Source organism: Drosophila tropicalis, unplaced genomic scaffold (genome assembly GCF_018151085.1).
Source record: "Drosophila tropicalis isolate 14030-0801.00 unplaced genomic scaffold, ASM1815108v1 contig_859, whole genome shotgun sequence".
In the NCBI taxonomy this organism is placed as follows: domain Eukaryota; kingdom Metazoa; phylum Arthropoda; class Insecta; order Diptera; family Drosophilidae; genus Drosophila; species Drosophila tropicalis.
This window is the reverse complement of record NW_027173353.1, coordinates 6,658,056-6,682,194: the sequence shown is the minus strand read 5'-3', so window position 1 is coordinate 6,682,194 and position 24,139 is coordinate 6,658,056. Positions and strand designations below refer to the sequence as shown.

Genomic DNA, 24,139 nt, shown 5'->3' with positions numbered 1-24,139 from the left:
TACAATAAAACAAAGACAACAACAAACTGAATATAAAACAAATCGCAGAGTCCACAGTTACAAATATGCATAAAAGTTTCATTTGTCCGAGATTCTGCAAGTCATTAAGAGTTTAAGTGGATTGAAGCTTAAGTCAAATCTGAAAACTACCATAATTCTAACATTTAATTTTTGCTCAGCTTAAATATTTGCTAAATGCCATAACAATATGGAGTTCTGATTTCATCAAATATAGTTAATTGCGTTAAAGGTTTTCTAATTTTAATAGCATTTAACATCGTGTAAGTAAGAAGACAGATAAGGATAATGCACACTTATTCTGATAAGTAAAAGTAACTCTAAACTTACTTGAATTGGGGGAAAATGGCAAGCAATTCATTTTGTAAATTCAAGATTTATTTGCATATTCCACGCTAAGCCTGTTTGGCAATTATACTATTTGTAGTATATATATTTATTTGAGAATGGCAATCAGCAAATTAATTAACTCTGGTTATCATATTTCAACTTTTTAGCTTCTCTCAGAACAATCAGCAAAGAATTCAAGTATATTTGAAGTGATTTCAAGGCAGCCATAACAATTTAATCGCTGCCAAAGTTAACAAAAATTTTTAGGCAGAAGCTTAGCCGGCATTTGCATTTCCTTTTATTACCTCAACACAGATACTCCCTCACACACACACACACGAACACACAACAATACATTTCGTTGGCAGTAGGCAAAATTAATTAAAAAAAGAAGCAGCGTCTCTGTGTGAGTAAAACCAAAAACATGTCTAGGCACTAAAAACTTTATTAAGCCCTCGGCTTGTAAGTGAATTCAAAATAAAGAAAAAAGAAAGAATATAGAGAAACGACACATAAAATCTAGTCAAAAAAATAAAAGCGAAATACAGAGAACCTAAAAGAAAGTGAATGAGAAAGTCTCTGGCGAAAGGGTATGCTGAATGGAAAATTAAACAGAGGCGGAAATGTCACACATACACGGCACTCCTACCGCACTCAAGCAGTATCAAGAGATATAACAAGAAGGCAGACAAACAAACAAACAAACAATAACGACAGCAAATGCTGGAAAAAAGGGCTAGCAAAGTTGGCCGACTGAGTTGGTCGCGGGCGGTGGAGAGTAAAAGTAAACTACACATTTTTATTATGCAAAGGGGACGCAAATGAAAGGCAAATGTTTTGTTTTTGCACTCGTTGTCGTAGAAGTCCTCGTCCTCGTTGTCCTGGTTGTTTGTTGGCGTGTGTGTGTGCTCACTTGAAAGTATTGTTAAAGCCTGGCCAAAGTCAGAAGAAGGGGCGGAGGCTTAAAGTAGGCAATAAAACACTAGCTAAAATCTAGGCACGCATACAAACGCACAGGGAAACAATAAGTAACCACATCTGCTTCTAAAAGAGAGACTGAGAGAGAGAGATACAGACGCCGACACCGAACAGTGTCTGAATTGGGGAACAAAACTTCTGGTTCTGCGTTTGCCTCTTTTTTTTATGAACACACTGAAATGAGCCAAATAAAGTGTGATTACTGCAAATTGAGTGAGTCGGCCGAATTGTGTGACAAATCGTATAAGGACATAAAGAACAGAAACAACAACACAATAGGTTGTGCAGCTAAATGGCGAAAGGATAATGAGCCCAGCCGATGGAGTTGAAATTAATGGGAAACTAACAACCGAAATGAAATTATATTTTCTGCTGCTACAGTGACATAAATAAATAAATAACAAAAGTTATCTAACAACAGCATTTATAAGTTTTTAGAGTATTTTTTTATTATTCTTTATTTTGTGACTAAATAATGATCGTCTGCATAGTAACTTTAGAATAATAATTACAATTATGGCTGTTACAATTATGGCTGTTAGTTGATTTTCTCTGCAAACAACAAACTACAATGAGTCGGAGAAATTTCAACGGAAATGACACAAATGCAGATAATTGCACTTAAGCATTAAAGCTTAAACCAACTTAAGAGTTCAAAGTGTTCATAGCTCAATTAAGGACTTAAGAAATAAGTCTATGATCCTTTTCAAAGAATGCACATTTTAAACAAACTAGAAAGAAACGGAAGAAAGTCTAGACATCTACGACAAGTGTTGCTAATCCCAATAAGTTTGCTAACTCATACTAATCTTGATCATAATTGCATTCTATTTTAAATAATTGTAGTCACGTACCAAACGATGTGTTGAAGGAAAGTTTAGTTCTCCTTATACTAAATGGCCATTTCAAAATTCAAAGCCTACATTTCAGCGCTGAGAAGAGAATATTTGCTAACACGCTAAATGCAATAAACAACACATTCACATGGTGATTTGTGAATATGTCCTTGCAGACACATACATACGTACTTGCAACTGAATGCCCTCAGGCTTCGACTGTTGCTACAATAATCCGATCAATTTATTCTACGAGACAAAGCTGTGCATATTTACCATATGCGCCGTCCCGTTCCAGTTGGGTGAGATTTAGCATGAAACGGGAAAGAGATAAAGACTACAAAGGAGTGGGAGTGAGCGGGAAAGCTGCCTAATTAATTGCTTGACTCTTCATGAACAGACAATGTTTGTTGTAGTTCGTTAATGATGTGTATGTGTTTGTATTTCGTGTGTTTGTATGGATACATGTAAGAAGGCAATTATTTATCCAAGTGTTTTGGCCCGTGTTGACTGTTATAATGATTTTGTGGCTCATGTTGCAGTTAATATGTATGCGGCCGGTGACTGATTCAATGGACTCAACTCACTCAGTGGAACACCAGCTAATGAGTAGCACCAGGAGTCAATGATGAAGAGTGTACAATCATGAGTTTTCTTTTTGGTTTTTTTTTTTTTTTGTGCTGGCATATGAATAAAATATTTCGTGCGTTAAATTAAATTAATATTATTAATGTAGAGTGCTTATGTTGGCTCCTTGAGAGTGTGCTGGTGTATGCGCTGTGACTTTGGCTTGCTTTGGTGCTTTATTAATTGCCGCATTTACGCTTGGCTCTAATTAAACTCAAGTACATACTCATACGCACATACAAATAGCTACATATGCATGTTTACATCTTGCTGATTTCTCGCATTTCAAATTCAAAGCCAACACCCGAACGCGACTAAGCTGCTTATTATTCCTCAAGCTGCTGTTACACTTCATGGCACAAGATTGCTCAAGAGATGGCAATCACAGCTTGGCTCAATAATTCTATATTATATAGGTATACATATATATATATATACGATATAAAAGAGCAAAGTAAAAGATAAAAATTGTTGAAGGCGCCAAAGCACAAAGCCAAATATGCGTCAATTGGCAGCCACATGCTCACTCAAGCAAACACAATCCTTAAGGAATTACCAGCTAAATAATAGGGCAACAACAACAGCAACTAAATTGCGGAAGCTTTGTTATAATGGGATTTAGGATAAGAGCCAGAGAACCGACGGAGAAAGGAAGAAAAAAAAGCATATAATAATGTAAATGCATGAGGCAAGGGCAGCAGAAGAACATTAGAGAAAGCAAAAATTAAATATATAAATAAATAATAAATATGTACCCCCAAAGAAACAAAGATGTGCAAATTAACATCGAAACAACTTTAAGAACCAAACATTGCCAAAACGTGGCTGGAAAGCAAAAATTTCACAATTTTTCCCCATTTTCAAACTAAACGTAAAACAAGTTTATGCAGCGTCGAGTTGCGAAAAAGTCTTTTGGGAATAGGCCAAACCAAAAATGAAACAACAACAAAAAGACAACCAAAAGGAAAACGAAAATCCACACATACATATACACTCAGACAGGGACACACTTGAATGGCTGGCACTTCTTAGTCCTGGTAATTGCCGGCCCCAATGCTAATGCTTTGCCCCCCAGACTTTTCGTTTGCCAAGCGGTCGGACCAAACGACAAAGGGACGGGGAAAAGGCCCCAAAATGAAAATGCGTAAATTATTGATTACAATCGCCAGAAATCATGCAGTCCAAACAAAAGCCACGTTTACATATAGATTTTTATGATGCCCCAAGCTGATTGTTACGCCTTTTCTGCCTACACACACACACACACACACACACATAGATATGCAAGTAAATATGTATATATCTGTATGTCTAAATGTATATTCAAGTTTGGATAAGAATAAAAATATGCCAGCCCTTGGCACTAGACCGACACAAGGCAGTCGCATAATGAAGGCACTTTGCCTGCCCGTTCGCCTCTGGGCTCTGGGCGTTGATTTTTTAATGGCGCCTCCGGCTAGTCGGCAATTGGAAGTTGAATTGGAATTGGAATGCAAACAGAGAGACCAGTTTCTCGCATTGATTGTGAGAGACTTTTGTTCGCAGCTCTTTGTTTTGAAAACTACTTGGGGCAGAAGTTTGCACAGTTTTCTTTTTTTGTTTTTAGTAAAATTTCACAATATGTATACACACATACACATACACAAATGTGTGTGTATGTGTGTGTGTAGTGCGTATTCCTTAACTGCGTCATTTCAGTGTTGAACACCCAACACACTAATGCGCATTTTCAGCTGGGTCAACGAAGAAAAGCGTTCTGATTTTTTCGTCCTTGTTGCGTTTGCCACAGACAATGTCAAAACAAGTTGTCGTTTGGCAAAAATGGAATGGACATCAGGTGCGGCCGAGTGTCAACAAAAACTGTGGGAGGCCCAACCATTCTGCTTTTTCTTTCCTTCTTTTTTGATCAAAATGAGAAGCCAACAAAAAAAAGGAGAAATGTGGACTTTGCAAATGCTCTTTAAGAAGAAGAGAGTAGTATTTTTAGTTTCCAATTATTTTGTCAAACATATTAAAGTGAAACTTATTTCAGCAGAAACTTTTGAAAGTATTCTCGTATCAATTTTGTCTATATTTTAATATTGTTTGACTATAAGCGAACTTCAAACTAATGTACCCCCCTTGGGCAAAGGGAAACTCATTCGGCAGTTGTCCAAACATACATAAATGGCAGTACCATCGGCAGACCCGGAAAAAAATGCTCCAGGTACAGCTACAGGCAGTGGTGAGGGGTGTCGGAAGAGGTCTTTCGGTCCTATGTTTATGTCACCGGCTTAATGCTTGTGTAGATTAGAGATTAGGAGAGCACAAATTCGTTACGAAATTACGTATATGTACGTCATGAAATTGTTACCCTGGCTCAACCTGATGTTGGTTGTCAGTCGACGTATAGGCGCGCGTGGCAATTATTAATTGTCTTGCTGGACAATTTGGGGTGCAAATGTTTTGAATTCTTCAACCACAGGCCAAAATGAAAATGTGTTCACTTTAAATTTCGATTTCATTTTTCTTGTTGTTTTTCGTTTTCGCTTTTTAGGGAGGCAGCAAAACTGGTTTAACTGATTTTCCGCAATTGCAATTTGAATTTCAGTTTTCCATATTCGTTTTTGTGTGCATCGTTTTGTTTTTCTTTTTATATTTTGGTTTGCAAATGTTTTGTCAGCTGTCGTTCTGAATGATTTAAATGCGTTTGCCAAACTGATTGTGGAACATTTGTGTGGCTGATAAATAAATGGTGCAACGAAGGCCGGAAATGAGCATTTCCCACATGGTGAGTGTTGTGGCACGTCCATAAATTCACAATGTAGGAAAAATACAAATTTAATTGCGTATACGCCGCATTGGCCGTTGACCAAATAAACGAAACGCTATTGAAACTGAAACCAAAATGGTTTGGCGTTCTTTCTAATTTGATGTTTTTGCCGGCCATCTCATTAATAAAACATAATTTCGCTTAAAAGTAATTCAGGCATTTTTATATGTTTACCGTCAAACTTGGCTGGGTCGTCGTCATCGTTGTCGTCGGCGTCATACATAGTCATCGTTGCTGTTGTTGGCAGCGTTTGCTTTTCATTTCTTTAATGGTCTGCATCTTTATGAGGCAGGTCCAGGTCGCGCTCACTGGAGCGGTAACTGTTGGCCACCCCGTCTACCAGTCGTCCAGTCGGGCGCACCCCCTCATACCAGGCCACACACACACACACACAGTCAAATATACCAAGAATTTGTTCCGTGGCGCATGTCTAACACTCGTTATGAGATTCATGGCCTACATGTGTTTGCTCCATGGCCTTGTAAATGGGCGCTGGGCGTGTTGTATGTACTTTACGTGCCTGTGCCGGGGCTGGTTGTAGTTGTAGTTGTGTGCAGCCGCCATAAGAAACTCTAGTATGAGGTGTCCTTGAAGCCATTTTCTTATATATTAACGGATTTTTTTCTCATTTTTGTGTGTTTGTGTGTGTGTGTGTGTGGTAGTCGTTGTTGGCAGGGCTGCTGTCCAGATAAAATTTTCAACCAGGAAGTTGGCTTCCTGTGGCGCTCTGGCTCTCGTTCTGGTTCTGGCTTGCCCCGTAATTTTCTTTCATATTTTGTTTTGGCCATTACATTGGCTACTTTCTTTTTTTTGTTTTTTTTGTTCATGGACCATGAACATGACTGTGAAAATGTATATGTGTGTTTGTGTGAGTCAGCGAAAGACATTCACGTTGGTTATTTTCCTTTGATTTGGGTTTCATTCAAGCAGCATTCGGCTCTGATTTAATTTAAAAATTGTGACTAAAATATAAAAGTGTGAATTAAAGTATATTGCTTTTTGACAGTCTCAATTCCATTTAAAATCATGTTTCAGCAAAATGTGTAGAAGAAAGTTTTAAATCAATCTATTTTGTTCAGTAATTAGTTTAAAGCAACATAAACAATACATAAACATATACATACATATATGTACATATACAATAGAAGATACCAAGCAACCCATGTATCCACATTCGCCCAAATATTTCAAGTTTTGTTTAGTTGGTTAACTTGCTTATACTTTGTTATCTTTAAGTTAACTCCCCCTAAAAACATGTTGAGGCCATGTCCTGGCTATTTTTCTTGGCACCGCGCCCCAAATGTTGCCAGCTTGGCTGCCTGCCTGGCTATCTGGCTGTCTGTGTGTCGGCCTGTTTTGTTTTTCTGCTACATATTTAAATTTCACGCGCGCATACACTGGCAAGGATAAACGGGGATTTATATCCGCTAATGCCAGTGATTTGTTCTATAAAATTACTTTATGCCCTCGACGTGGTGGACCTGTCTGGCAGGGTCTAAATTTACTGTACGAAACGTTATCCTTTTCAAAGCCCACTGGAATTTGTTTTTTGTTTTTTTTTTTGCCTATTTGGAATTTCGCTTTTGGGTTCTCAATTTTCTTTTGTGTATATGTATGTTTGTATGTACGACTAGTAAAATGTTTGGCTTTGTGGTCAATTTTACATTTGTTGGAGCTTGTATTGTTGTAATGTGATCGGCATTGGTAAGCTGTCATTTCTGGTCTCAATCAAGCAGAAATCGAAATTGAAAAAGCCACATGGCCACAAATCAATTAGAAAATGGCAAAGGATGATGAAAATTATCGACGTCAAGGCAAGTTATTCGACAACAAACTTCAGCCAAGAACAATGCCATAATGAGGAACAGGAAATCAGTTTTCCAATATGTATTAGTTGGAGGACGATAGACCATCAGCCCAGTCAACTGGCTGAGTTGCCCTGTGTTTAATGAACTCTATGGAATGTGCTCGACGCATTCGTTTGCCTGCCAATCAACCATAATGATTCGAGCAGCAGTGTCGTTCTACTGTCGGCCAGTGTTAAACAGACTGACTGACTGACAGTTGGACAAGCAGACAACACACACACACAATGAAACATAAGAGAGATACTGCCCTAGAGATACTTACTTTTGTATGGTAGTCACTAAGTATAATTGCGTTCAGTGTTGTCACTGCAATCGGCGTGTTGAGTCCCATTACTACTTGGCCGACACATTTCTTTTCGTTGTATTCCCCAGAGCAGCTGGCAAAGTGCAAATATTGATTTAGTAATCAATTGAAAATATGAATACAATTGCCCGGCAAATGCTGCTTATGCTTTTGTGCTCTTATTGTTTGTATTGTGGTGCAATTAGTGGCCAGCCGATAGATAAACAGTTGTCGGCCCTAAAAGGTGTTGCCGTTGGCGTTTGTACATGTGCCTTTCGGTATATGTACATGATGGTATGAGGACCACATCCAATCAATCATCAGTTCAGTTTCTGGTCCTAAACTGTCCATAACCAAATTATTAATAAGCTACTCTGATCCAACTTTAAGTCATTAATCAATTCATTTATGTATATGAATATCAGTTTACAAGGAGTGGTCAATTCTGCGGTTAGCGGTTTTACCTTTGCCGAATATGTATATATGTGCATATTTACATTTAAGTTTCTTAAATGAAATTGTAAATCCTCGCAAAAATTACATTAAAAGTCTCCTTTAATTTAGTTGAGTTAGCTTTTTAACATTAAAGGGAAAGAATTTAAATGAAAATAAACAAACTTAAAGCAAGCAAACATTTGATTAATTAGGATATTTAAGCAGAGGAAAGCATTCCTTGAGATAGGAATTGGAGTTGCTAAAGTGTCTCAGTATATGTTATTGGCATACCTAATAAGCATATTACCCTGTGTTTTCTGGTTTACCTGTCAATTAAATATGTTAGGCCGATGTTTCATTACCTTTTCAAATAACATTTTTAACATTAGTTTTCCCTTTATTAGGAAATGCTTTACATTATAAATGTAAAATTCTTTTACAAGTGTCAATTTATTATTCAAGCTCTTTTTGGAAAATAATTTATTTTTATTCAGATGCTAAAACTAATTGATTGACAGATATCTGTTATTTTCACTTTCATTTCGATGGAATGAAATATTAAATTATTCTCAATTGCCTTTAACGACAACAATTGAATCGTAAGTTTCAATTGCCTCGGAAGGACAAAAACATTCAATCCCAATGCCAATAGCAATGCCAATGCTATAGCGTAATCGAGTTGTTCAAGTCAATTCACAGGCATTATGGGACCACGCCCATTTAGTCAACAGTTGCAACAGTTGCCCATTTAGACTGTCTTGAGGCTTCCCGCGTCCTGCCTCTGCTGAGCGTTGATTAATGTTGATTGATTGATTATTTGCGTTTTTCTGACATGATGCACGCTTTATTGTCGCTCCGCGCGTGGAAAATCATCAATTTCCGCTTGTAAAAAAGCACAACACGTACAACAATACGTTGTTGCTGTCAAAGGGAGCTCGTTTTTGCCAACAACCAACCATCTATCCATTCATCCATCCATCCATCCAGTCATCCAGGCATTCATCCATCCAGTAGGCAGTTCAGGGAGAGTTTAAGCTTGTTGCACACTTTTCCTTTTTTGCCAGGGCCAGGACCTCGTCCAGGATCAGTAATGAATATTTTTAGTGGCTTTTGGTTTTACCCTGTTTGCCTGTCCTCACTTCTGCAAACTAAAACATAATTGCGGTTGCTGGGAATCTTGTCAGCGGGCTCGTAACTCAAACTTTCTGTTTTTTTCCTTTCCTTTTTTTTTTATTTATTGTTATTCTCATAGTTGGTGATGATACATACATACATACACACAATATTGGCCATCTGCCAAGGGCTAAAAAATGACGTTAATGCCAAAAATTCGACATGATTATAAAGCCAACAGATGATGGAGGCAGCAGCAGATAAAAGTCAGCTGGATCTCGACTCATCTGCAGCCTTTTGGCATGAGGTGCCAGGCCTTTTGGCCCAGTCAGTGTGTGGGAGATATTGTCTACGGCTGTTTCTGCTTCTTTTGGCCTGCGGTTGCGGCCTGTCGAGTTCTGGCCAAGCAGACTGGGCTATGATTGAATTTTCGTGAATTTCGGCTCGTTAGCGTGCGTCCTGAACACGTACATACATACAAACATTCACACATACATACGTCATGCTGCGGGGTTACGACACCAAACCAATGAAGGTTTGCCATGTTCATGCCATGTATGGCAACAAGTTGCCAAACAGGCAGACCTATAGACCACTCCACATCCACTCTCCTGCACACTCATCGTCACTCACACACACACACACCCATACACACACTTGACACGCTTCATTTCATTTGGTTTTGTTCTCTTCGTTTCGTTATGTTTCGCTTCATTCCGTTTATTTCCATATTTTTCGCGCTGTCAGACACGTTTTTTACTTACTCAGTCGTTGACATTTTGCGTGACTGACGATAGACGCGTGGTGTGAATAAATGGAAAATTAAATTGGCGCCATTGGATAGGCCGAGACCTCCGGCCTTCGGTATCTGAGACCTCCACCACACAGAAAGTGGGGCAATGTGTTTGCCTCTTTTTTCACTTTATGTCTTAATTATGATTGCGAATGACGGAAGTGCTGGTTGGGCATTAGAAATTTGGTTTCCATCGATTCCCAATGACTGTGGCATAATTTTGAAAACTTTATAAACTGAATTACATCATTTCCGATGGTTTTTGCATACTCGATTTCCTTTTTTTTTTTAAAAGTATGCACCCATTTTGGTTGACCAAAATAATGTGTAAAATGTGAACATAGAAAACATACTAAATGTCATCAACTGCATTGCGGGCCACCCGCTGACATCACGTATACGAAGCGTGTGACAGGACAGTTATGTGGGTGTCCCTTCGGGTGAGCCTGCCTGTCCGTGTATGTGTATGCCTCTTCGTGTGAAGTGTCAACAAATATAAATTTTTCATCTTTAAAGCTCAATTTAGTGTTCTTGGGATGAGCATGTTACCCTGTCCGAGAAGGTAAAAAAAAAGAAGGAAATTTGCCCTGCACACTCTGTGAAAATATTTGACAGGCTCCGCACCATGCACCGTGCACGGACCCAATTCGGCCGGCTCTGGGGTGGTCTGGACGAGTCCCGTGTTCAAAGTGCGACAGGAATGCAGGCGGAAAATTTCTCATGTGCACTTTGGCAAACAAATTAAGATTTATTGAGCCCCGGAACTCGAGGTCAGAGTATGTCGTGTAATCTGGCAGGTCACCAGGCACCCCTTATGTTCCTTTCGAAGGACACCTGCTGTCTGTATACAATGCTGCACTTTAAAATATCGGCATTGTTAACATTTTGTATTTCTATTGTTGCTGCGAACGCAATCTATTTAATCGGTATTCAATTAAGCTGTAATCGATATGGATGTTGATTGTCCTTTGGCCCTTTCGTCATATTAAATAACTGTTTTTTGTTTGATTGAACTTTAATTGTAATTCTCATTCTGCTTGTTTGCTCTGTCTACAGATGGACAATCGGATCTGGAAGTGCAATTGGTGGTGCCCAGATATGTGGAACGGGGATCGAGCGCCACATTTAAGTGCAGACACAACGTGCAACCGGAAATACTCTTTAAGGTAAGCAGTTGGTCAATTAAGCTAACCATGGGCGTATATACATTATGGAAAGCGTATTACAAACTTTAAATTGAAAAATAAAAAAATTTGACATACAAAGAATGTTTTGCCTTTTGGGCTTGTCCAAGAGTTTTCTTTGCATGAGCAAAAAGTTTGCGGACCTGTGACGACAAACGAAACTCAATCGCAAGGCACCCAAGGCAGCAAAATTTTTGTGCAAGTTTCGTGCTTGTGCCACTGCCGCAACTTTGTGGTAGTCAAAGGCCGCCAGAAGAGAATTGTGGACAATTGCAGCACTATGAAAAAGTTGCACACTTAAATTGAGCTGGCCGAGCCATGCCGCCTCTTCAGCGCATTCCAGCTAATAAACTTGCCCACTTCCGTCATTTCGATTCGAGTTTTCTGCTTTTCTTTTTTCTTGGTTTTGGTTTCGGTTTCGTTTTCTCGCTTTCACCCCAGACTCGACAATTAATTTCACTTCAGACTTGCCTATTAGTGTCACGAAACATCAACAGGCACGCAAACGCACGCACACATAAGCCAAATCAATGCTCGGCTCCGCTTTTGAGATTTATGGCAAATGAACTGTTTGGTTCTGTTGCCCCAGTGACCGGACTGGAGCTGGCCGCCACCTCACCTGACCTGAGAGTTTAGTTGTGAACTTTGCGGCAACAAGCACTTGAAACTACCGGGGGGCATTCGGACCATTCAAGGCCACAGTCATTGGCATCTAGATTGACGTTTTGTTCGCTCTCCAAGTGCCATAAAAAAAGCGTACAAAATTTTATGGCACACAAAAATGTCAAGAGGAAAGCTAATATAATATGGATTCGTTTTTATGTTCCACATTGTATTATAGGGGAGTCAAGATGGTTCATGAAACTTTTTCTGGTGGGATGTCTTTAAAATACATAAACTAAAAAATAAAGTAAAACGAAAAGAAATTGTCAGGTTAATGTTTAAATAAACGAAACCACAAAATATGTTGCCAAACGTTTGAGGTAGATATTTGTTTCAATAAATTATCGGTGAATAAAATGAAGAGAATATAAATTTTGCCCAATTTAAACTCATTTGTGATTTATTTCGTCATTCGAAATTCAATTATTATCTTATTCGCTGGCACTAGAACAATTTATAGCTAAAACTTATGGTTTAGGTTAATATAGAAATAAGCATTCCAATTTGAAACAAAATATTAAATGTACTCCAAAAGCTAACTTTAGAAGCAATCCACAAATTCAGGACCAAATTGTTGATAAGAAAATAATTCATAATTTAACGTTTAAGCCAAAGCTGAAAATTTATTGGTAGTTATTTCCATCCCCCTTTTTTTTTTTGACTCGTAGAGTCTTTTCGTTCTGTCTTTGATTTATTTTCGCCCACTTGCATCACATTTGCCATGTCCGTGACTCAGCCCAACTTAAAGTTGGCTTTCCCAGTCTGATTTGCATGCAAATTCGTGCGAATTCACCTGATGGCATTATTCGAATGGCTGCCAAAGTGTCAGACTAACAAATTTAATGCGCGGTTGAGTCGCACAAATGCTGGAAATAAGAACATGTCCACAATTAGCCAACAAGCCGCAGAACGTCAGAGACAAAAGAGGGTGGAGGCAGGTTGGGGTGGGCTCTCTGCTGCCTGTTGCCGTCTAATTTTTTTTCACCATGTGGCCAGATGGTCGAGTTGGTGGCTACTGCTATAGCTAATTAGTATAATTAACTAAATATATAAGTGAGTACGGTACTCGGACCGATGCCATTCGAATTGTTACACGAACCATGGCAAATTGTGTGGAAGTGGCACTAAAAAGGGCAATTAAAACGCAAATGCGAATGCCAAAACAAATGAAATGGGATCAGGGCTTACTTTGGTACACATGTAAAAACACCATTTTTCGTTTCTTTTTTTTGGTGTAGGAGACTTACAAAGAGCCGACGGCATAAAAAGAACACAAATATATATATATATAAATTAAATAAACTAATTACGGTCGACAGCAGACCGGTCAGTGCACAATAATGACCTTTTGATTTGCCGTCAGTTTTTAGCATTATTTTTTATACGAAAATAAAAGCAACAGCATAACATGGGTGGACTAATAAATAAAAGGGCGCCAATTCCATACTAAAAAACGAAATGACGACTTTCAAGTTACCCTAAGCTTAGGGAGGGATATCTACTTTGAAGTTTACTTAGAAATAGTTTACAATAATGAAAATACTTCTGCCATGTTTAACCTTGTGCCTTTTAGCCAACGAAACCAAACATGGTAAACCCCAATTATTACAGGGTATGAAACAAAAGGAAAGCAACAAAAGTCACTTTCTCTATTCGACACGCCAAAGCAAACACAGTAAAAAGCCATCATAAGGAGGGGTATGTGTGAGGTGGTGAGAGGGACCGAGCCAAATGAAAGGAATGTGAAAAACAAATATTTAGAATGTCTCGCTTTTTTCATTACTTTGAGATACATTGGCATTATTATTATTATTATGATGATTATTATTGTGGAGAATTAGAGTGGCGCCACCTTGACTTGCCGGCGCAACGGGGGGAAATACTTCAAATTGCCACAAGTGCCTGATCAAAATTGATGCGTGTCTGACAGCTAGCTCTAAGGACTGGTCATTCAGTGTGTGGCCGCAATATTTACTTTATTGTTGCTGCGTGTACCTTATCGATTGGACCACATCACACACACACAAACACACACACACCCCATGGGACACGCGGGTCGCGTAATGGCGACATTTGTGGTACAAATTACACATATGTAAGGTTTATTAATATTATTAAGCTGCATGCAATCAATGCAATTCATTTTGAAGCGTGTCAATCAAACAAAGTCTACCCGCTTGTTCCTTTTAGCTGAGACATGGGCATGGTTAGCCAGGACAATAACCGAGTGGGCAAATCGAAATAAATTACTTTATTACTTACACAAAATTAATCTATGTACGAACTTGTTGTCGTGTTAAGGCTATTATTATAAATTAAAGTTTATTCGCATCATAAATAAATGTTGTGTGTAATTAAAAACAGTCGACATCCGGAATCCAGCCACCCAAACATTTGTTTCTTTATTCGCCTAGACACCACCCACCACTACCCACCACCACCCAATGCCGCTCTAGCCAGCTCCATTCAGTCAGCTAGTTGTAAGTTTTGTTTGTGTGCAAAAACTTGCGCATGGAAATTAATTTCCATTTTCATTATTCATATTTGTCATTGTTGTTGTCGGTTTTTCGTTTTCATTGCCATAAAACCGACAAGGCGCCTCCTTCTGTCCCTGTACCCTTTTGTTTTTGTGTTTTTTGTTTTTTTTTTTTTGTTTTTGGTTTGTTGAGCTGCAGGAAGAGGAAGCGTAGTTACAACTTTTTGTGGCCATGTAAGTTGCGTTGGCAAAATTTTGTTTTTAATTACAAGAGCAACAACATTCCCTATTCCGCTAGTGGCATTTGCAAAGAAGGCAAAACTTATGACCAATCCGAAGTGTGGATATCCTAACAAATTAACAGAATTTAAAGCTTAGCTAACTTTCAAATTGATTAACGACATCACATCGGGAGGACATACTTATTTTCCCATTTTGTTTCATCGTTGTCAAGGTAAATTTAAAATTCAATCTACCCTGCCATTTCGCCCTCTCTCCTGATAAACAATTTAATTATTAACAGTTTTTACCCAGTTAAATAGTAAAAATGTTTTGTTTATTGCAACTTGTTGCTAAAAGTTAAATTGTAATTGCAATGCAAATGGGATTTTCTATGAACGGAATACAATTTTATATACATTTGTGGAATACAATTGAATGAATAACTTTGATCATTGGGCATAGTCTTCAATGGGCCACAGCTGGCATTGATGGTACATATATTCAATCAATGTCAGAAACAGAAGTGGAAACGGCCAACATTATTTCATACGGCTGTCTGATTTGTGGAATGTTATTTAATATTGTTCAATATCTCTTCTTGTTTACTTTTTGCAGGTCACATGGCTGAAGGTTGACAAGGGCAAATTTTTTTGAGTTTATAAATGGACGCAATCCGCCATTTCGTAATTCCACCATTGAGGGGGCTGAGATTGATGTAAGTAACCAAATATCCGTAGAGGAAGAATATACCAATTTGCTTTGACAGCATAATCACACTGAGAGATATTGAATGTTTGTGTAATCATCAATTTGTACTAATAAACTTAAATTCCTTCGTTGTCTAACAGTGGGAGAACTCCAATGAGCAGCAGGTGACGCTGAAGGATGTACAATTCGATTTGTCCGGCCAGTTCTATTGTGAAGTCTCAACGGATACGCCCATTTTTACCAAGGCCAGTGCCGATGAGCTAATGAGCGTTTTCTGTGCGTAACAATTATCACAACAATTACAATATTTCGCCCACTCTAATTATATTGTGTGTCCGTGTCGTATCCCTTGCAGTGCCACAAACGGGTCCGCCCACCATTAAATTCCGTAAACGTACTCCCTTCGCGGTCGGCGAAAAACTGTTTGCTTTGTGCAACACGACGCGGGGACGACCCGCACCGCATATTACGTGGCTAATCAATGGCAAAAAGGTGCGTATTCGATTCCGATCAATTCGAATCGATTCGATTTTGTAATTTAATTATATAAACGTTTGGTCGAGTGCTTTTCCGTAATCTGTGCTAAATTTGCAATCAAATATTATTGCATCCACAATTTTGTGGTATGCGGATATATCTACATACTTATGGAAGGGAGTGTGGCAACTGGTGGCTGACCAGCGAGATAATGTCATTGCCACTGCCACTGCTAGAATTACTGCCAGGGGATGTGCCTGGTGCATTAAGATTAACATTGGTTTAAGCCATTTTATAATTATGGCCTACATGAGCGGTCAGAGGAGCTTTCATTTTAATTACCCAGGACCAGGCCAAAGGCAGCAGCTGTCAGTGTCCCTTTTATCCCATTCCATTATTCTTTCCTCAGTGATGCTACAAAAAACAAAAAAAAAGCATAATAAAAAAGGAAATGAAATTTAAAATAAATTTATTATGTCTGCCAGTGGCTTGTGGAATATGGGAGAAGTCTAAAATGAAATTTATTCATAAACGCGCCCCCAGGGCGGTTGTCGACTGGCCAAAGCAACCGACCAGGCAATGCATCCATATTTGTATATGTGTGGGGTGTGTGTGTGTGGTGTGTGTGGGTGAGCGGGTGAAAGATGGCGATGGCGATGGCGATGGCGATTTCACCCGCTGTGCCATTGTTCATATTTAATTTTGAGCTCTGTGCCCTCTGTCAGAGTTTGACATTGAAGTGACTTTTGTGCTAAAGCTTATTGTAATTGTTACTCAACGCTTCTCTTATCCTCATCTCATCAAATCCCACACCTACTTTCATTCTCTGGAAACTGGACAGGTGGAGGAGAAATACGTGCGCACCCATCATGTGTATTCGTTCAATGGCAAGCATCAGCGTCGTACACAGCAGCAACAGCAGACAAATCAGCTGAGTCAGCTGCAGCCGCAGTACTATCAACAGCCGTACTACAATCAGTATCAGCCGCAATATCACGTCCCCCACTTTATGGACCGCTATGACAAAAGCCTACGTTGGCCAGCCGGAGCACGTGGTGGTGAGTACAAAAAAAAAAAAAAAAAAAAGAAACCAAAAAGGCCAGGAAAAAATAAACCGAATGGGTGGGTAGCATTGCCATGGCTAATAAGTACTTACGAAGTAGCCACAAAATGGAAAAAAAGAACCTTCTAGGAGGTAAATGTTTGCTGGCCTAAACAGCTAATAACTTGGGAAAACTCATGCTATAATCAAGAATGTCTAGTAAGAATCAACAACAGCCTTGACTTGAATGTTTATAAGGACACGTTATATCTTATCAGTTGATAATAATTTGAAGAGTCTCTTCTTTTATGGGTATTTCTACCTAATGATTTCATAAATTTTCAGTAATTTGTGTTTTCAACTTCAAAGTTTTTGTGTCAAATATTAACAGATTGTAGTTGGACAAAAGAAGATGACCAGCACCTAATTATACAATCTGTTTGACTTTGACATGGAGTTGGGACCAAAATGTACATTAATTAGTGTGATTGCAGAAGCCTTTTACAATTTCTTTTCATTTTTTCTTCTTCCCTTCTCTCACTCTTTTGGGCACTGCAGATGATTTGTCGCACTTTACACCGCATCACCACGACGGACATGGCAGCCATCATGGTGGCAGTATTTACAATAATCCATTCAGCTCGCTCACCAACTACCACGATGTGGGTGAAATACATGAGATACATCAGCGCAACTACGACCTCAACAAGAAGAAAATGGAAATAAAGAAGCAACAGCAAATGGAAATGAAGAAGCACAGGTAAGCCCCACACCTGCAGCTGCCCAGCTGCTGTCAGGTAACATTAATCAAGCGAGTATATGCTGAACTCGCGCTTCAACTAGATATTTATGGGCAATACAAATTAAATTGCTGCAACTTTTAGCCAAGTCAGTTAGGGTCCACCTCATCTCTGTAACCTCAGTTAAGCCCGGCAAACGTCCCCCCGAAAAATATATGCAATGTAAAAAGTTGAGCGGGACCCTTGGTTTACTCAGTGGCCAGAGAATGAGAGAAAAACTTTTCATATTCTTATCAATTTTCCCTGGTTGCGTGTGTGGCGTGTTTATTAAAGTTTTCTTATCTAAGGTCTAAAAGGATTTTCCTGGTGCTAGGCAAGGTGAGTACAACAAAAATGAAAAGGGACAGGGCCGAATGGTTGTTGGCACATTGTTCGAGTTTACGGGCTGACGTGGTGCGAGAATAACGCATAAATAATTTTTACCTCCACCCTCCACCCACCCTCCACCCACCATCCAACGTACCACACACTTTCACATACATTCAGTTTCAGAAATCTTTATGTAGCGCGATTGGAAGTGAAACGTAAATGAATGCAATAAATTATTTACGCTTACCTGTGATATTAAAAATCAAGCAGAGAAACTTTTCCAATATACCAACTTTTTGGAGCCAAGTTTGAATGCCAAGAGCTTGTGTATGAGTGGGCCATGAGAATGTGTGTGTGTGTGTGTGTGTGTGTGTGTAGGAGGTGTGTGGGCGTGGTGTTGGGCATAATGAAAGCTTCAAGACGTTTCGAAGTTCGGCGAAGTAGCAGCTGCCCTTTGAAGTTGTGTGGCCGTGCGGGGCATCACACATACGCCACGTGGCTGCCATTTCTTTAACCGCATCGTGGTAAATATATAAATAAAGTGAATGTATTTACAGATTTACTAAAAGCATTTATACAAAAACATGTACCAAAACACATTTGCTTTCACTGAATGGTCACAACTATTTGAAATGGAAGTTCAAGTGGCTAATGGCGATACACGAAAAGACACTTGAAATCTAAAGTCTTGTTTTTTTCAAATGTCATGACCCTTGGAAAAGTGTCATTTAAATAAGTTCAAATGCAAATTCGGTCCAATGTATTTTCGCTGACCTCTCTATTGTAGGCAATGCAATATTCACATTACCCCAACTTTGCTCAAATTAATAAAGGCAGAGAGGTTAACTGGCAACTTGTTTAATTCTGCCATTATTTATACCCATGCCATTTCCTCTTTTACAAAACGTGTGCTAATTACATTTACTAATTGTAAATTCTCCAACAGGCAGTTAAGAAAGCAAACGGTAAACTAAATAATTTGCTGCATTTCAAAAGGCTGCCAGTTGCCAGTGGCAACTTACCAGTAATTTGTAATACTTTATATGCAAAAGTTGGAATTGCGAAGTCTGCATATGCATATGCTTACACAAAGTCATGGGTGTAGGAAGAGGCTTTATTTATTATGGCATCTAAACCCTCTGTTTCGAACTACCAACAGTAAAAGTTAAGGCATAATGTTGTCAAACATATCAGAAACTTTTTCATGTTTGGCTGCATCTTGTTAGTGCAAAGCTAACACTTCTGTCAAAGCTGGGTTGTAGTTTTTTCCTGTAATTTATGAACAACTTAACTAGATTTAGTATTGTTGTTGAGTAGATAATGTTTATAAGAAATAGAAAGATATTTTGAAACCCTTTAACTTTAGAAATTCCTATAATGAATAAATGAACTAAAGTGTCTATAGTTAGTTGGATCATTCATATGACAGATTTTTATTTCTGGGGTGATGAAACTTTTTAACAACAATTCGTTGTTTAATTTTAATTCTTGCAATGGGAGACAGTTTAATGGTGCAGATAAAACAAAATCCATATATCCAAACGGATTTCCCCTTAGATTAGATAACTGCCACACCCATGACATAAATGCAAGGCGCTGAATGAATTAATAATTGTTTCCCAAAGGATACAATGTCTTTTTGGCATGCGAATTGCGTTAAAATTGAATTACACAAGAAGCACGAAATATTAATCAAGCTGAAAGTGACATTTTGAGTTCGAGCAAGATACTTTGATTAAGATTAGGGAATCGTCTAGTGGTTAGGTAAAAAACTCACATAGCCGTGATTTTAATACTCTATAGCGAATACTAAAAAACTTGAAACACCTTTAGCCATAAAAATATGCGATAAGCGAGCCATGCATACATACATTATTTAGGTCTGTTTTTGTGTGTGAGTATGTTTATGCAACTGTCTGGCACTAGCTAAAAAGGAGTGCACAGGCAACAATAACAACAATAACAGCCACAACAATAAACAGAACCAGTAACGTGCCACATTTATGTGCATGGCAATGTGCATAAATTTCTCTCTATGTTGCTTGCTTGGCCTGCATGGCATAAACTGCGCTGTTTATTAAGTTTATACCATATACACATACTGCCCACACACACACACACGTGTGCCTTCTAGCGTGATGTGTATGTGGGTGTTTCGGTGTGTGTTTGTGTGACTTTGGCGAAATATTCATGCTATTTTATGCAAATACCTACAATGCCAAAGTCAGGACCTTAGCGACCTTGTAAGATTTATATATACTCAAGATGAAATATTGAGTATACGCCACGTGTGTCATCCACATTGACTATCAAAGTTGTAATTAACCGCTTAACATGTTTAACGACACCATGACGTCAAGAGAGAGATAGAGCATATATTAACTAAAGGATTATAATGCTAACCATTTTGCCATCTCATTAAGCAAACAGCTACAATTTGTATTTTGCATTTCTTTCTACCTCAGACCCCGAAAAATGACTTTAACTATGCAACAGAGAACAAAAGGGGTTGCAGTCATAAAACAACAAGAGCAACGGCAGCAGCAACAGCAACAACAATAGCAACAGATGTAAAGGTGGCTCGGTTGTAAAAGGCATAGCACGTAACGCTGAATGAACACTTGCTCTGTGGCAAGCTGTGGGGAGCTGTATGGAAAGGTGAAGCTAGCTAGAGGCAAGCTGGGAGAATATGGGAATGGAGCGTTTTATACAGTCAAAAAGTAGTTTACACGTTGTTGCACAATTTATGTTTGTGCAACACGTAAGGCCTTTTGTGGCAATTCAAAGCCAAAATGTATATAGGTACATACACAAACATACATACTCGTATGTTGCTGGTCCTCTCTGTAACGGGTTAGTAGTCTACATCAAGGGGCTATTCTATTTCAGGTTGGCTGCCCACTGCCAGCCTTTTATTCTGGTTCTCTAGTTTGCTATAGGAAATTTGCTTTGTGCCTCAGCACAAACAGGTGGCGCAGACACGAAGAACAATCCGTAAAGTCAAGATAATGGCAAGTTAAATTTTGCCTGGCACTGAGTTTAACAAACTCTCTCCCGTATTCTGTAACAAGTAGAGGCAAGGAACAAGGTGTTTGAACTAGAATTACCTAAATTTTCTTAAATTATAGAAAACAAAGGATTCCATTCCATTTGGTTTTGTTTCCATTAATGATTTTGCGGACTGTCCAAATTTCTGGGCACTCCCTTAAATGCAAGTTGTAATTTTCATTTAATTTTCAGTATGGTTCTCTCTTGTTTCATTTCGCCTTGTTCGTACGACAAAATTGCCAACGACTTGACCCTCAAAAGGGCGGCCATTAAATGTCGGACTGGTGACCGGCAGAAAGAAATTGGCTGGTAGTGTGGCTGTAATTAGCTGCCCTGCGTCCTTTCTGGCACTGCCACCACAAATCGCGTGTGCGCCGGCAATCCTTTTTGGTGGGATGGGCTCTTGTGGGGGAGGGGGCGGGTCAACGGTGGCTGTCGACATCGATGTGCCATAATCCGAAGCACTAATTGTACGGGGTTCACCGTCAGTCACTTAAATTTACGGCAATTCTTAAACGTGGTCGCGATGCCAATGCCACTGCGCTTTTAGCTTTAATTACAGGTTGTGAGATGGCCGAGAGAGAGTGGGATTTGAATTGAGGCAGGAGTAAAAGCTAGTAGTTGTCGAGCAGAAGTTGCAGCAAGACTTTGAAATGGCGTGCCACATTAATCTCAACGAGAACAAGAAGCAAGCATTAAAATTAAATTTATATTTTATAACATACGAGGTAGTAGTAGGAGCTAGTTTTGTAGACTATGCAACACAATTTGGCTAATTTCTAAACTCAAGGTTGAAGGGGTCCGCTCATTTGACCTTGTTCACAGGCAAGTAGGTGGCCCCTGGAGAGGTGGCAGCAGGTGGAATATAGCTGCTTGGCGCCTCCAGCTCGGCGGCAATGTTTGTCACACTGCCTGAAGAAGTAGAGCTAGAGGAGCTGGCTCTGCGTTCATCCAGCTGCAATTGCAACTGGGGCTGCTGTGACACTGCCTTGGTGGCAAAGTCTAACACGGGAGCAATGCCCCCATTGTGGGATGCTGAAGAGCCACCTAGACGTTCGTATTCCTGTTGAATGGTTCGCTGGGCATTGAGAGCATCTTCCGGTGTGCGATACTTGACGAAATGCACCTCTGGCTTGCTGGCACTCACATGGTTCAGGTTCTGCAACTGATTGGCCAGGCTTGAGAGATCACCCTGCTTGGTAAGCACATAGATGGCAGTTTGTTGCTCGGCAGCCTGTTTGGCAAGAGCCAAAGCAGCGTTCTCCAGGCCCTTATTTTCGGGTGAACGAATAAAGACAACACGCAGATTCTTCTTTAAGGAGGCGGCCAAGTCACTGACACTTTTGTTGTCCTCAAAATCGGCTTCTGGTGCCGAATAGGTAAAGAACTCCTTATTAAATTCCGTACTAAGAGGGGCATAGCTTTGCTGTTGGCTATTGGTATTATAGCCCAAAGATGAACTGCCACCACTTGAGATGGAACCCCCTCCGACCAAGTTTCCTCCAGAGCCAAGAGAGGAACCTGAACTGGAACCTGCGCTTAATGAGCCACTTATCCCAGATCCATAGCTATAGCCCCCCACATCTGCGCGTGCTACTGCCAATACGGCCAGAATCTGTGAAAGAAATTAACTTTTGCATTACTCTCATCTGCAAGTGGGTGAAAATGATTTCTCTTACAATAAATCCACGCATTTTGATTGTTTTTAAATTAGCTTCCGCTGGTCTCTTCTTAAACTTCGCTTGAGCGCGCCTTGAGGTGCGAGTGGTTTCTGTGCCGGCCCTTGCCGTATTTAGGCGTTTTTATACTCAATCTCATGACGATTAGATGCGTAACCAACGAATGCCGTTGTAACATGACCCGATAATCCATATCAAATCGCTGCAAGTGACGCAAAACTGATCAACTGGCGGATACGCCATCGAATTAGTTTGCATAAATCATAAGAAACAAAGACCTATTGCGAATTTGGCTCAATGAATGAAATCGAAAACGAAATGCAAATACAAAACACACAAATGAGAGATACGGGAGCTGCTATGCTCATAGGCCACAAATTATTAACGCCAATATGGAGCAATGGCCAGAAACAAAAATAAAAACATACATAAATTCACCTCACTGAATTCGCGCAGTTAATTAATTGCAAACATTAGCTGAATACATCAACAACAACAATATTCATATCAATTACAATGTCAACACAGTTCTGAGAATGACTGGCAAATTAAAAATTAATTCATGCATATAAATTTTTTACTCTGTCAATTGGCAGATTAGCATAGTTAGCATAAGAGTCAACTAACAGTGAAAACTCGTTATATCAGACAACAATACGAACAGCTAGGCATTGTCTAGCCAAATGTTATTCACTGTATCTGCATGGGTATCTATATGGCCATTGTCTGCCCCCGCTTTAGAGTTGAAATTGCCATTTCGTAAATATGTATATAAAATAGACATAAACAACAAAAAAATGTATTTATGCAAATTAACTAGCGCCGCTTGCGGCATTTTCTAGTTAAGGGTTTCATATTTATGAAAACATTTATTGTTTGTGTGAGTTTTTATGGGTAACGGGGTGGGGGTAGCCTCTTGATTTCATGCGTTTATTGCCCAATTTAAAAAATTATACAAAAAACAATGCATACTTTGCGGCGCCATCAAATCATTAAACAACGACTCTCAAACTGTTGCTATGTGTGTGTGTGTGTGTGATGGAAGCAGCAATTAATGGCACATTTTGCCACCATTCAAACAGCATTACCGATTGCTAAGGGCGTTAACAATCGAATCGAAATGCATTTCCCACACAGTAAATGAAGTGCACATGCAATTTTATGATTGGCAATAAATGTGCAATTATGATGAATTATCCAGGTGTACGCCTTCGGCGTCCAAGTGTCAGAGCAGACACCTGAGTTCTACAATGAAAGCAGACAATTATTGATTGCAGACGATTGCATGAAATGTCATTGTGTTCAATGTGATGAAAATTTGCTTCGAAAAGAAATAAATCGACAATTCTAGATAGCAATCCATTTACATAATCTAACAATTTGCTGTTCATTGCGCAGGGGTCGGTCTAATGAGTGACACATTTTGTGTAAATGCGTT

At 39.3% G+C, this 24,139-nt stretch overlaps 2 protein-coding genes across 2 annotated transcripts in view; one reads left to right on the top strand and one right to left on the bottom strand.

Annotated features, from left to right (window-relative positions):
* Window positions 1-24,139, top strand: part of beat-VII (beaten path VII) — a 42,451-nt gene that overhangs the window by 7,248 nt on the left and 11,064 nt on the right. The window contains 7 exon segments of the mRNA XM_068297592.1: window positions 11,150-11,259; window positions 15,254-15,283; window positions 15,285-15,353; window positions 15,487-15,622; window positions 15,702-15,838; window positions 16,665-16,881; window positions 17,424-17,625. Of these exon segments, the coding sequence (XP_068153693.1) occupies window positions 11,150-11,259; window positions 15,254-15,283; window positions 15,285-15,353; window positions 15,487-15,622; window positions 15,702-15,838; window positions 16,665-16,881; window positions 17,424-17,625 (901 nt within the window).
* Window positions 21,825-22,781, bottom strand: Tb (Tubby). Its single transcript, XM_068297593.1, has 2 exons — window positions 22,702-22,781; window positions 21,825-22,637 (listed from the first exon to the last, which is right to left on the bottom strand). The coding sequence occupies exons 1-2, from the start codon at window positions 22,714-22,716 to the stop codon at window positions 21,828-21,830; spliced, it is 825 nt and encodes a 274-aa protein (XP_068153694.1). The 5' UTR covers window positions 22,717-22,781; the 3' UTR covers window positions 21,825-21,827.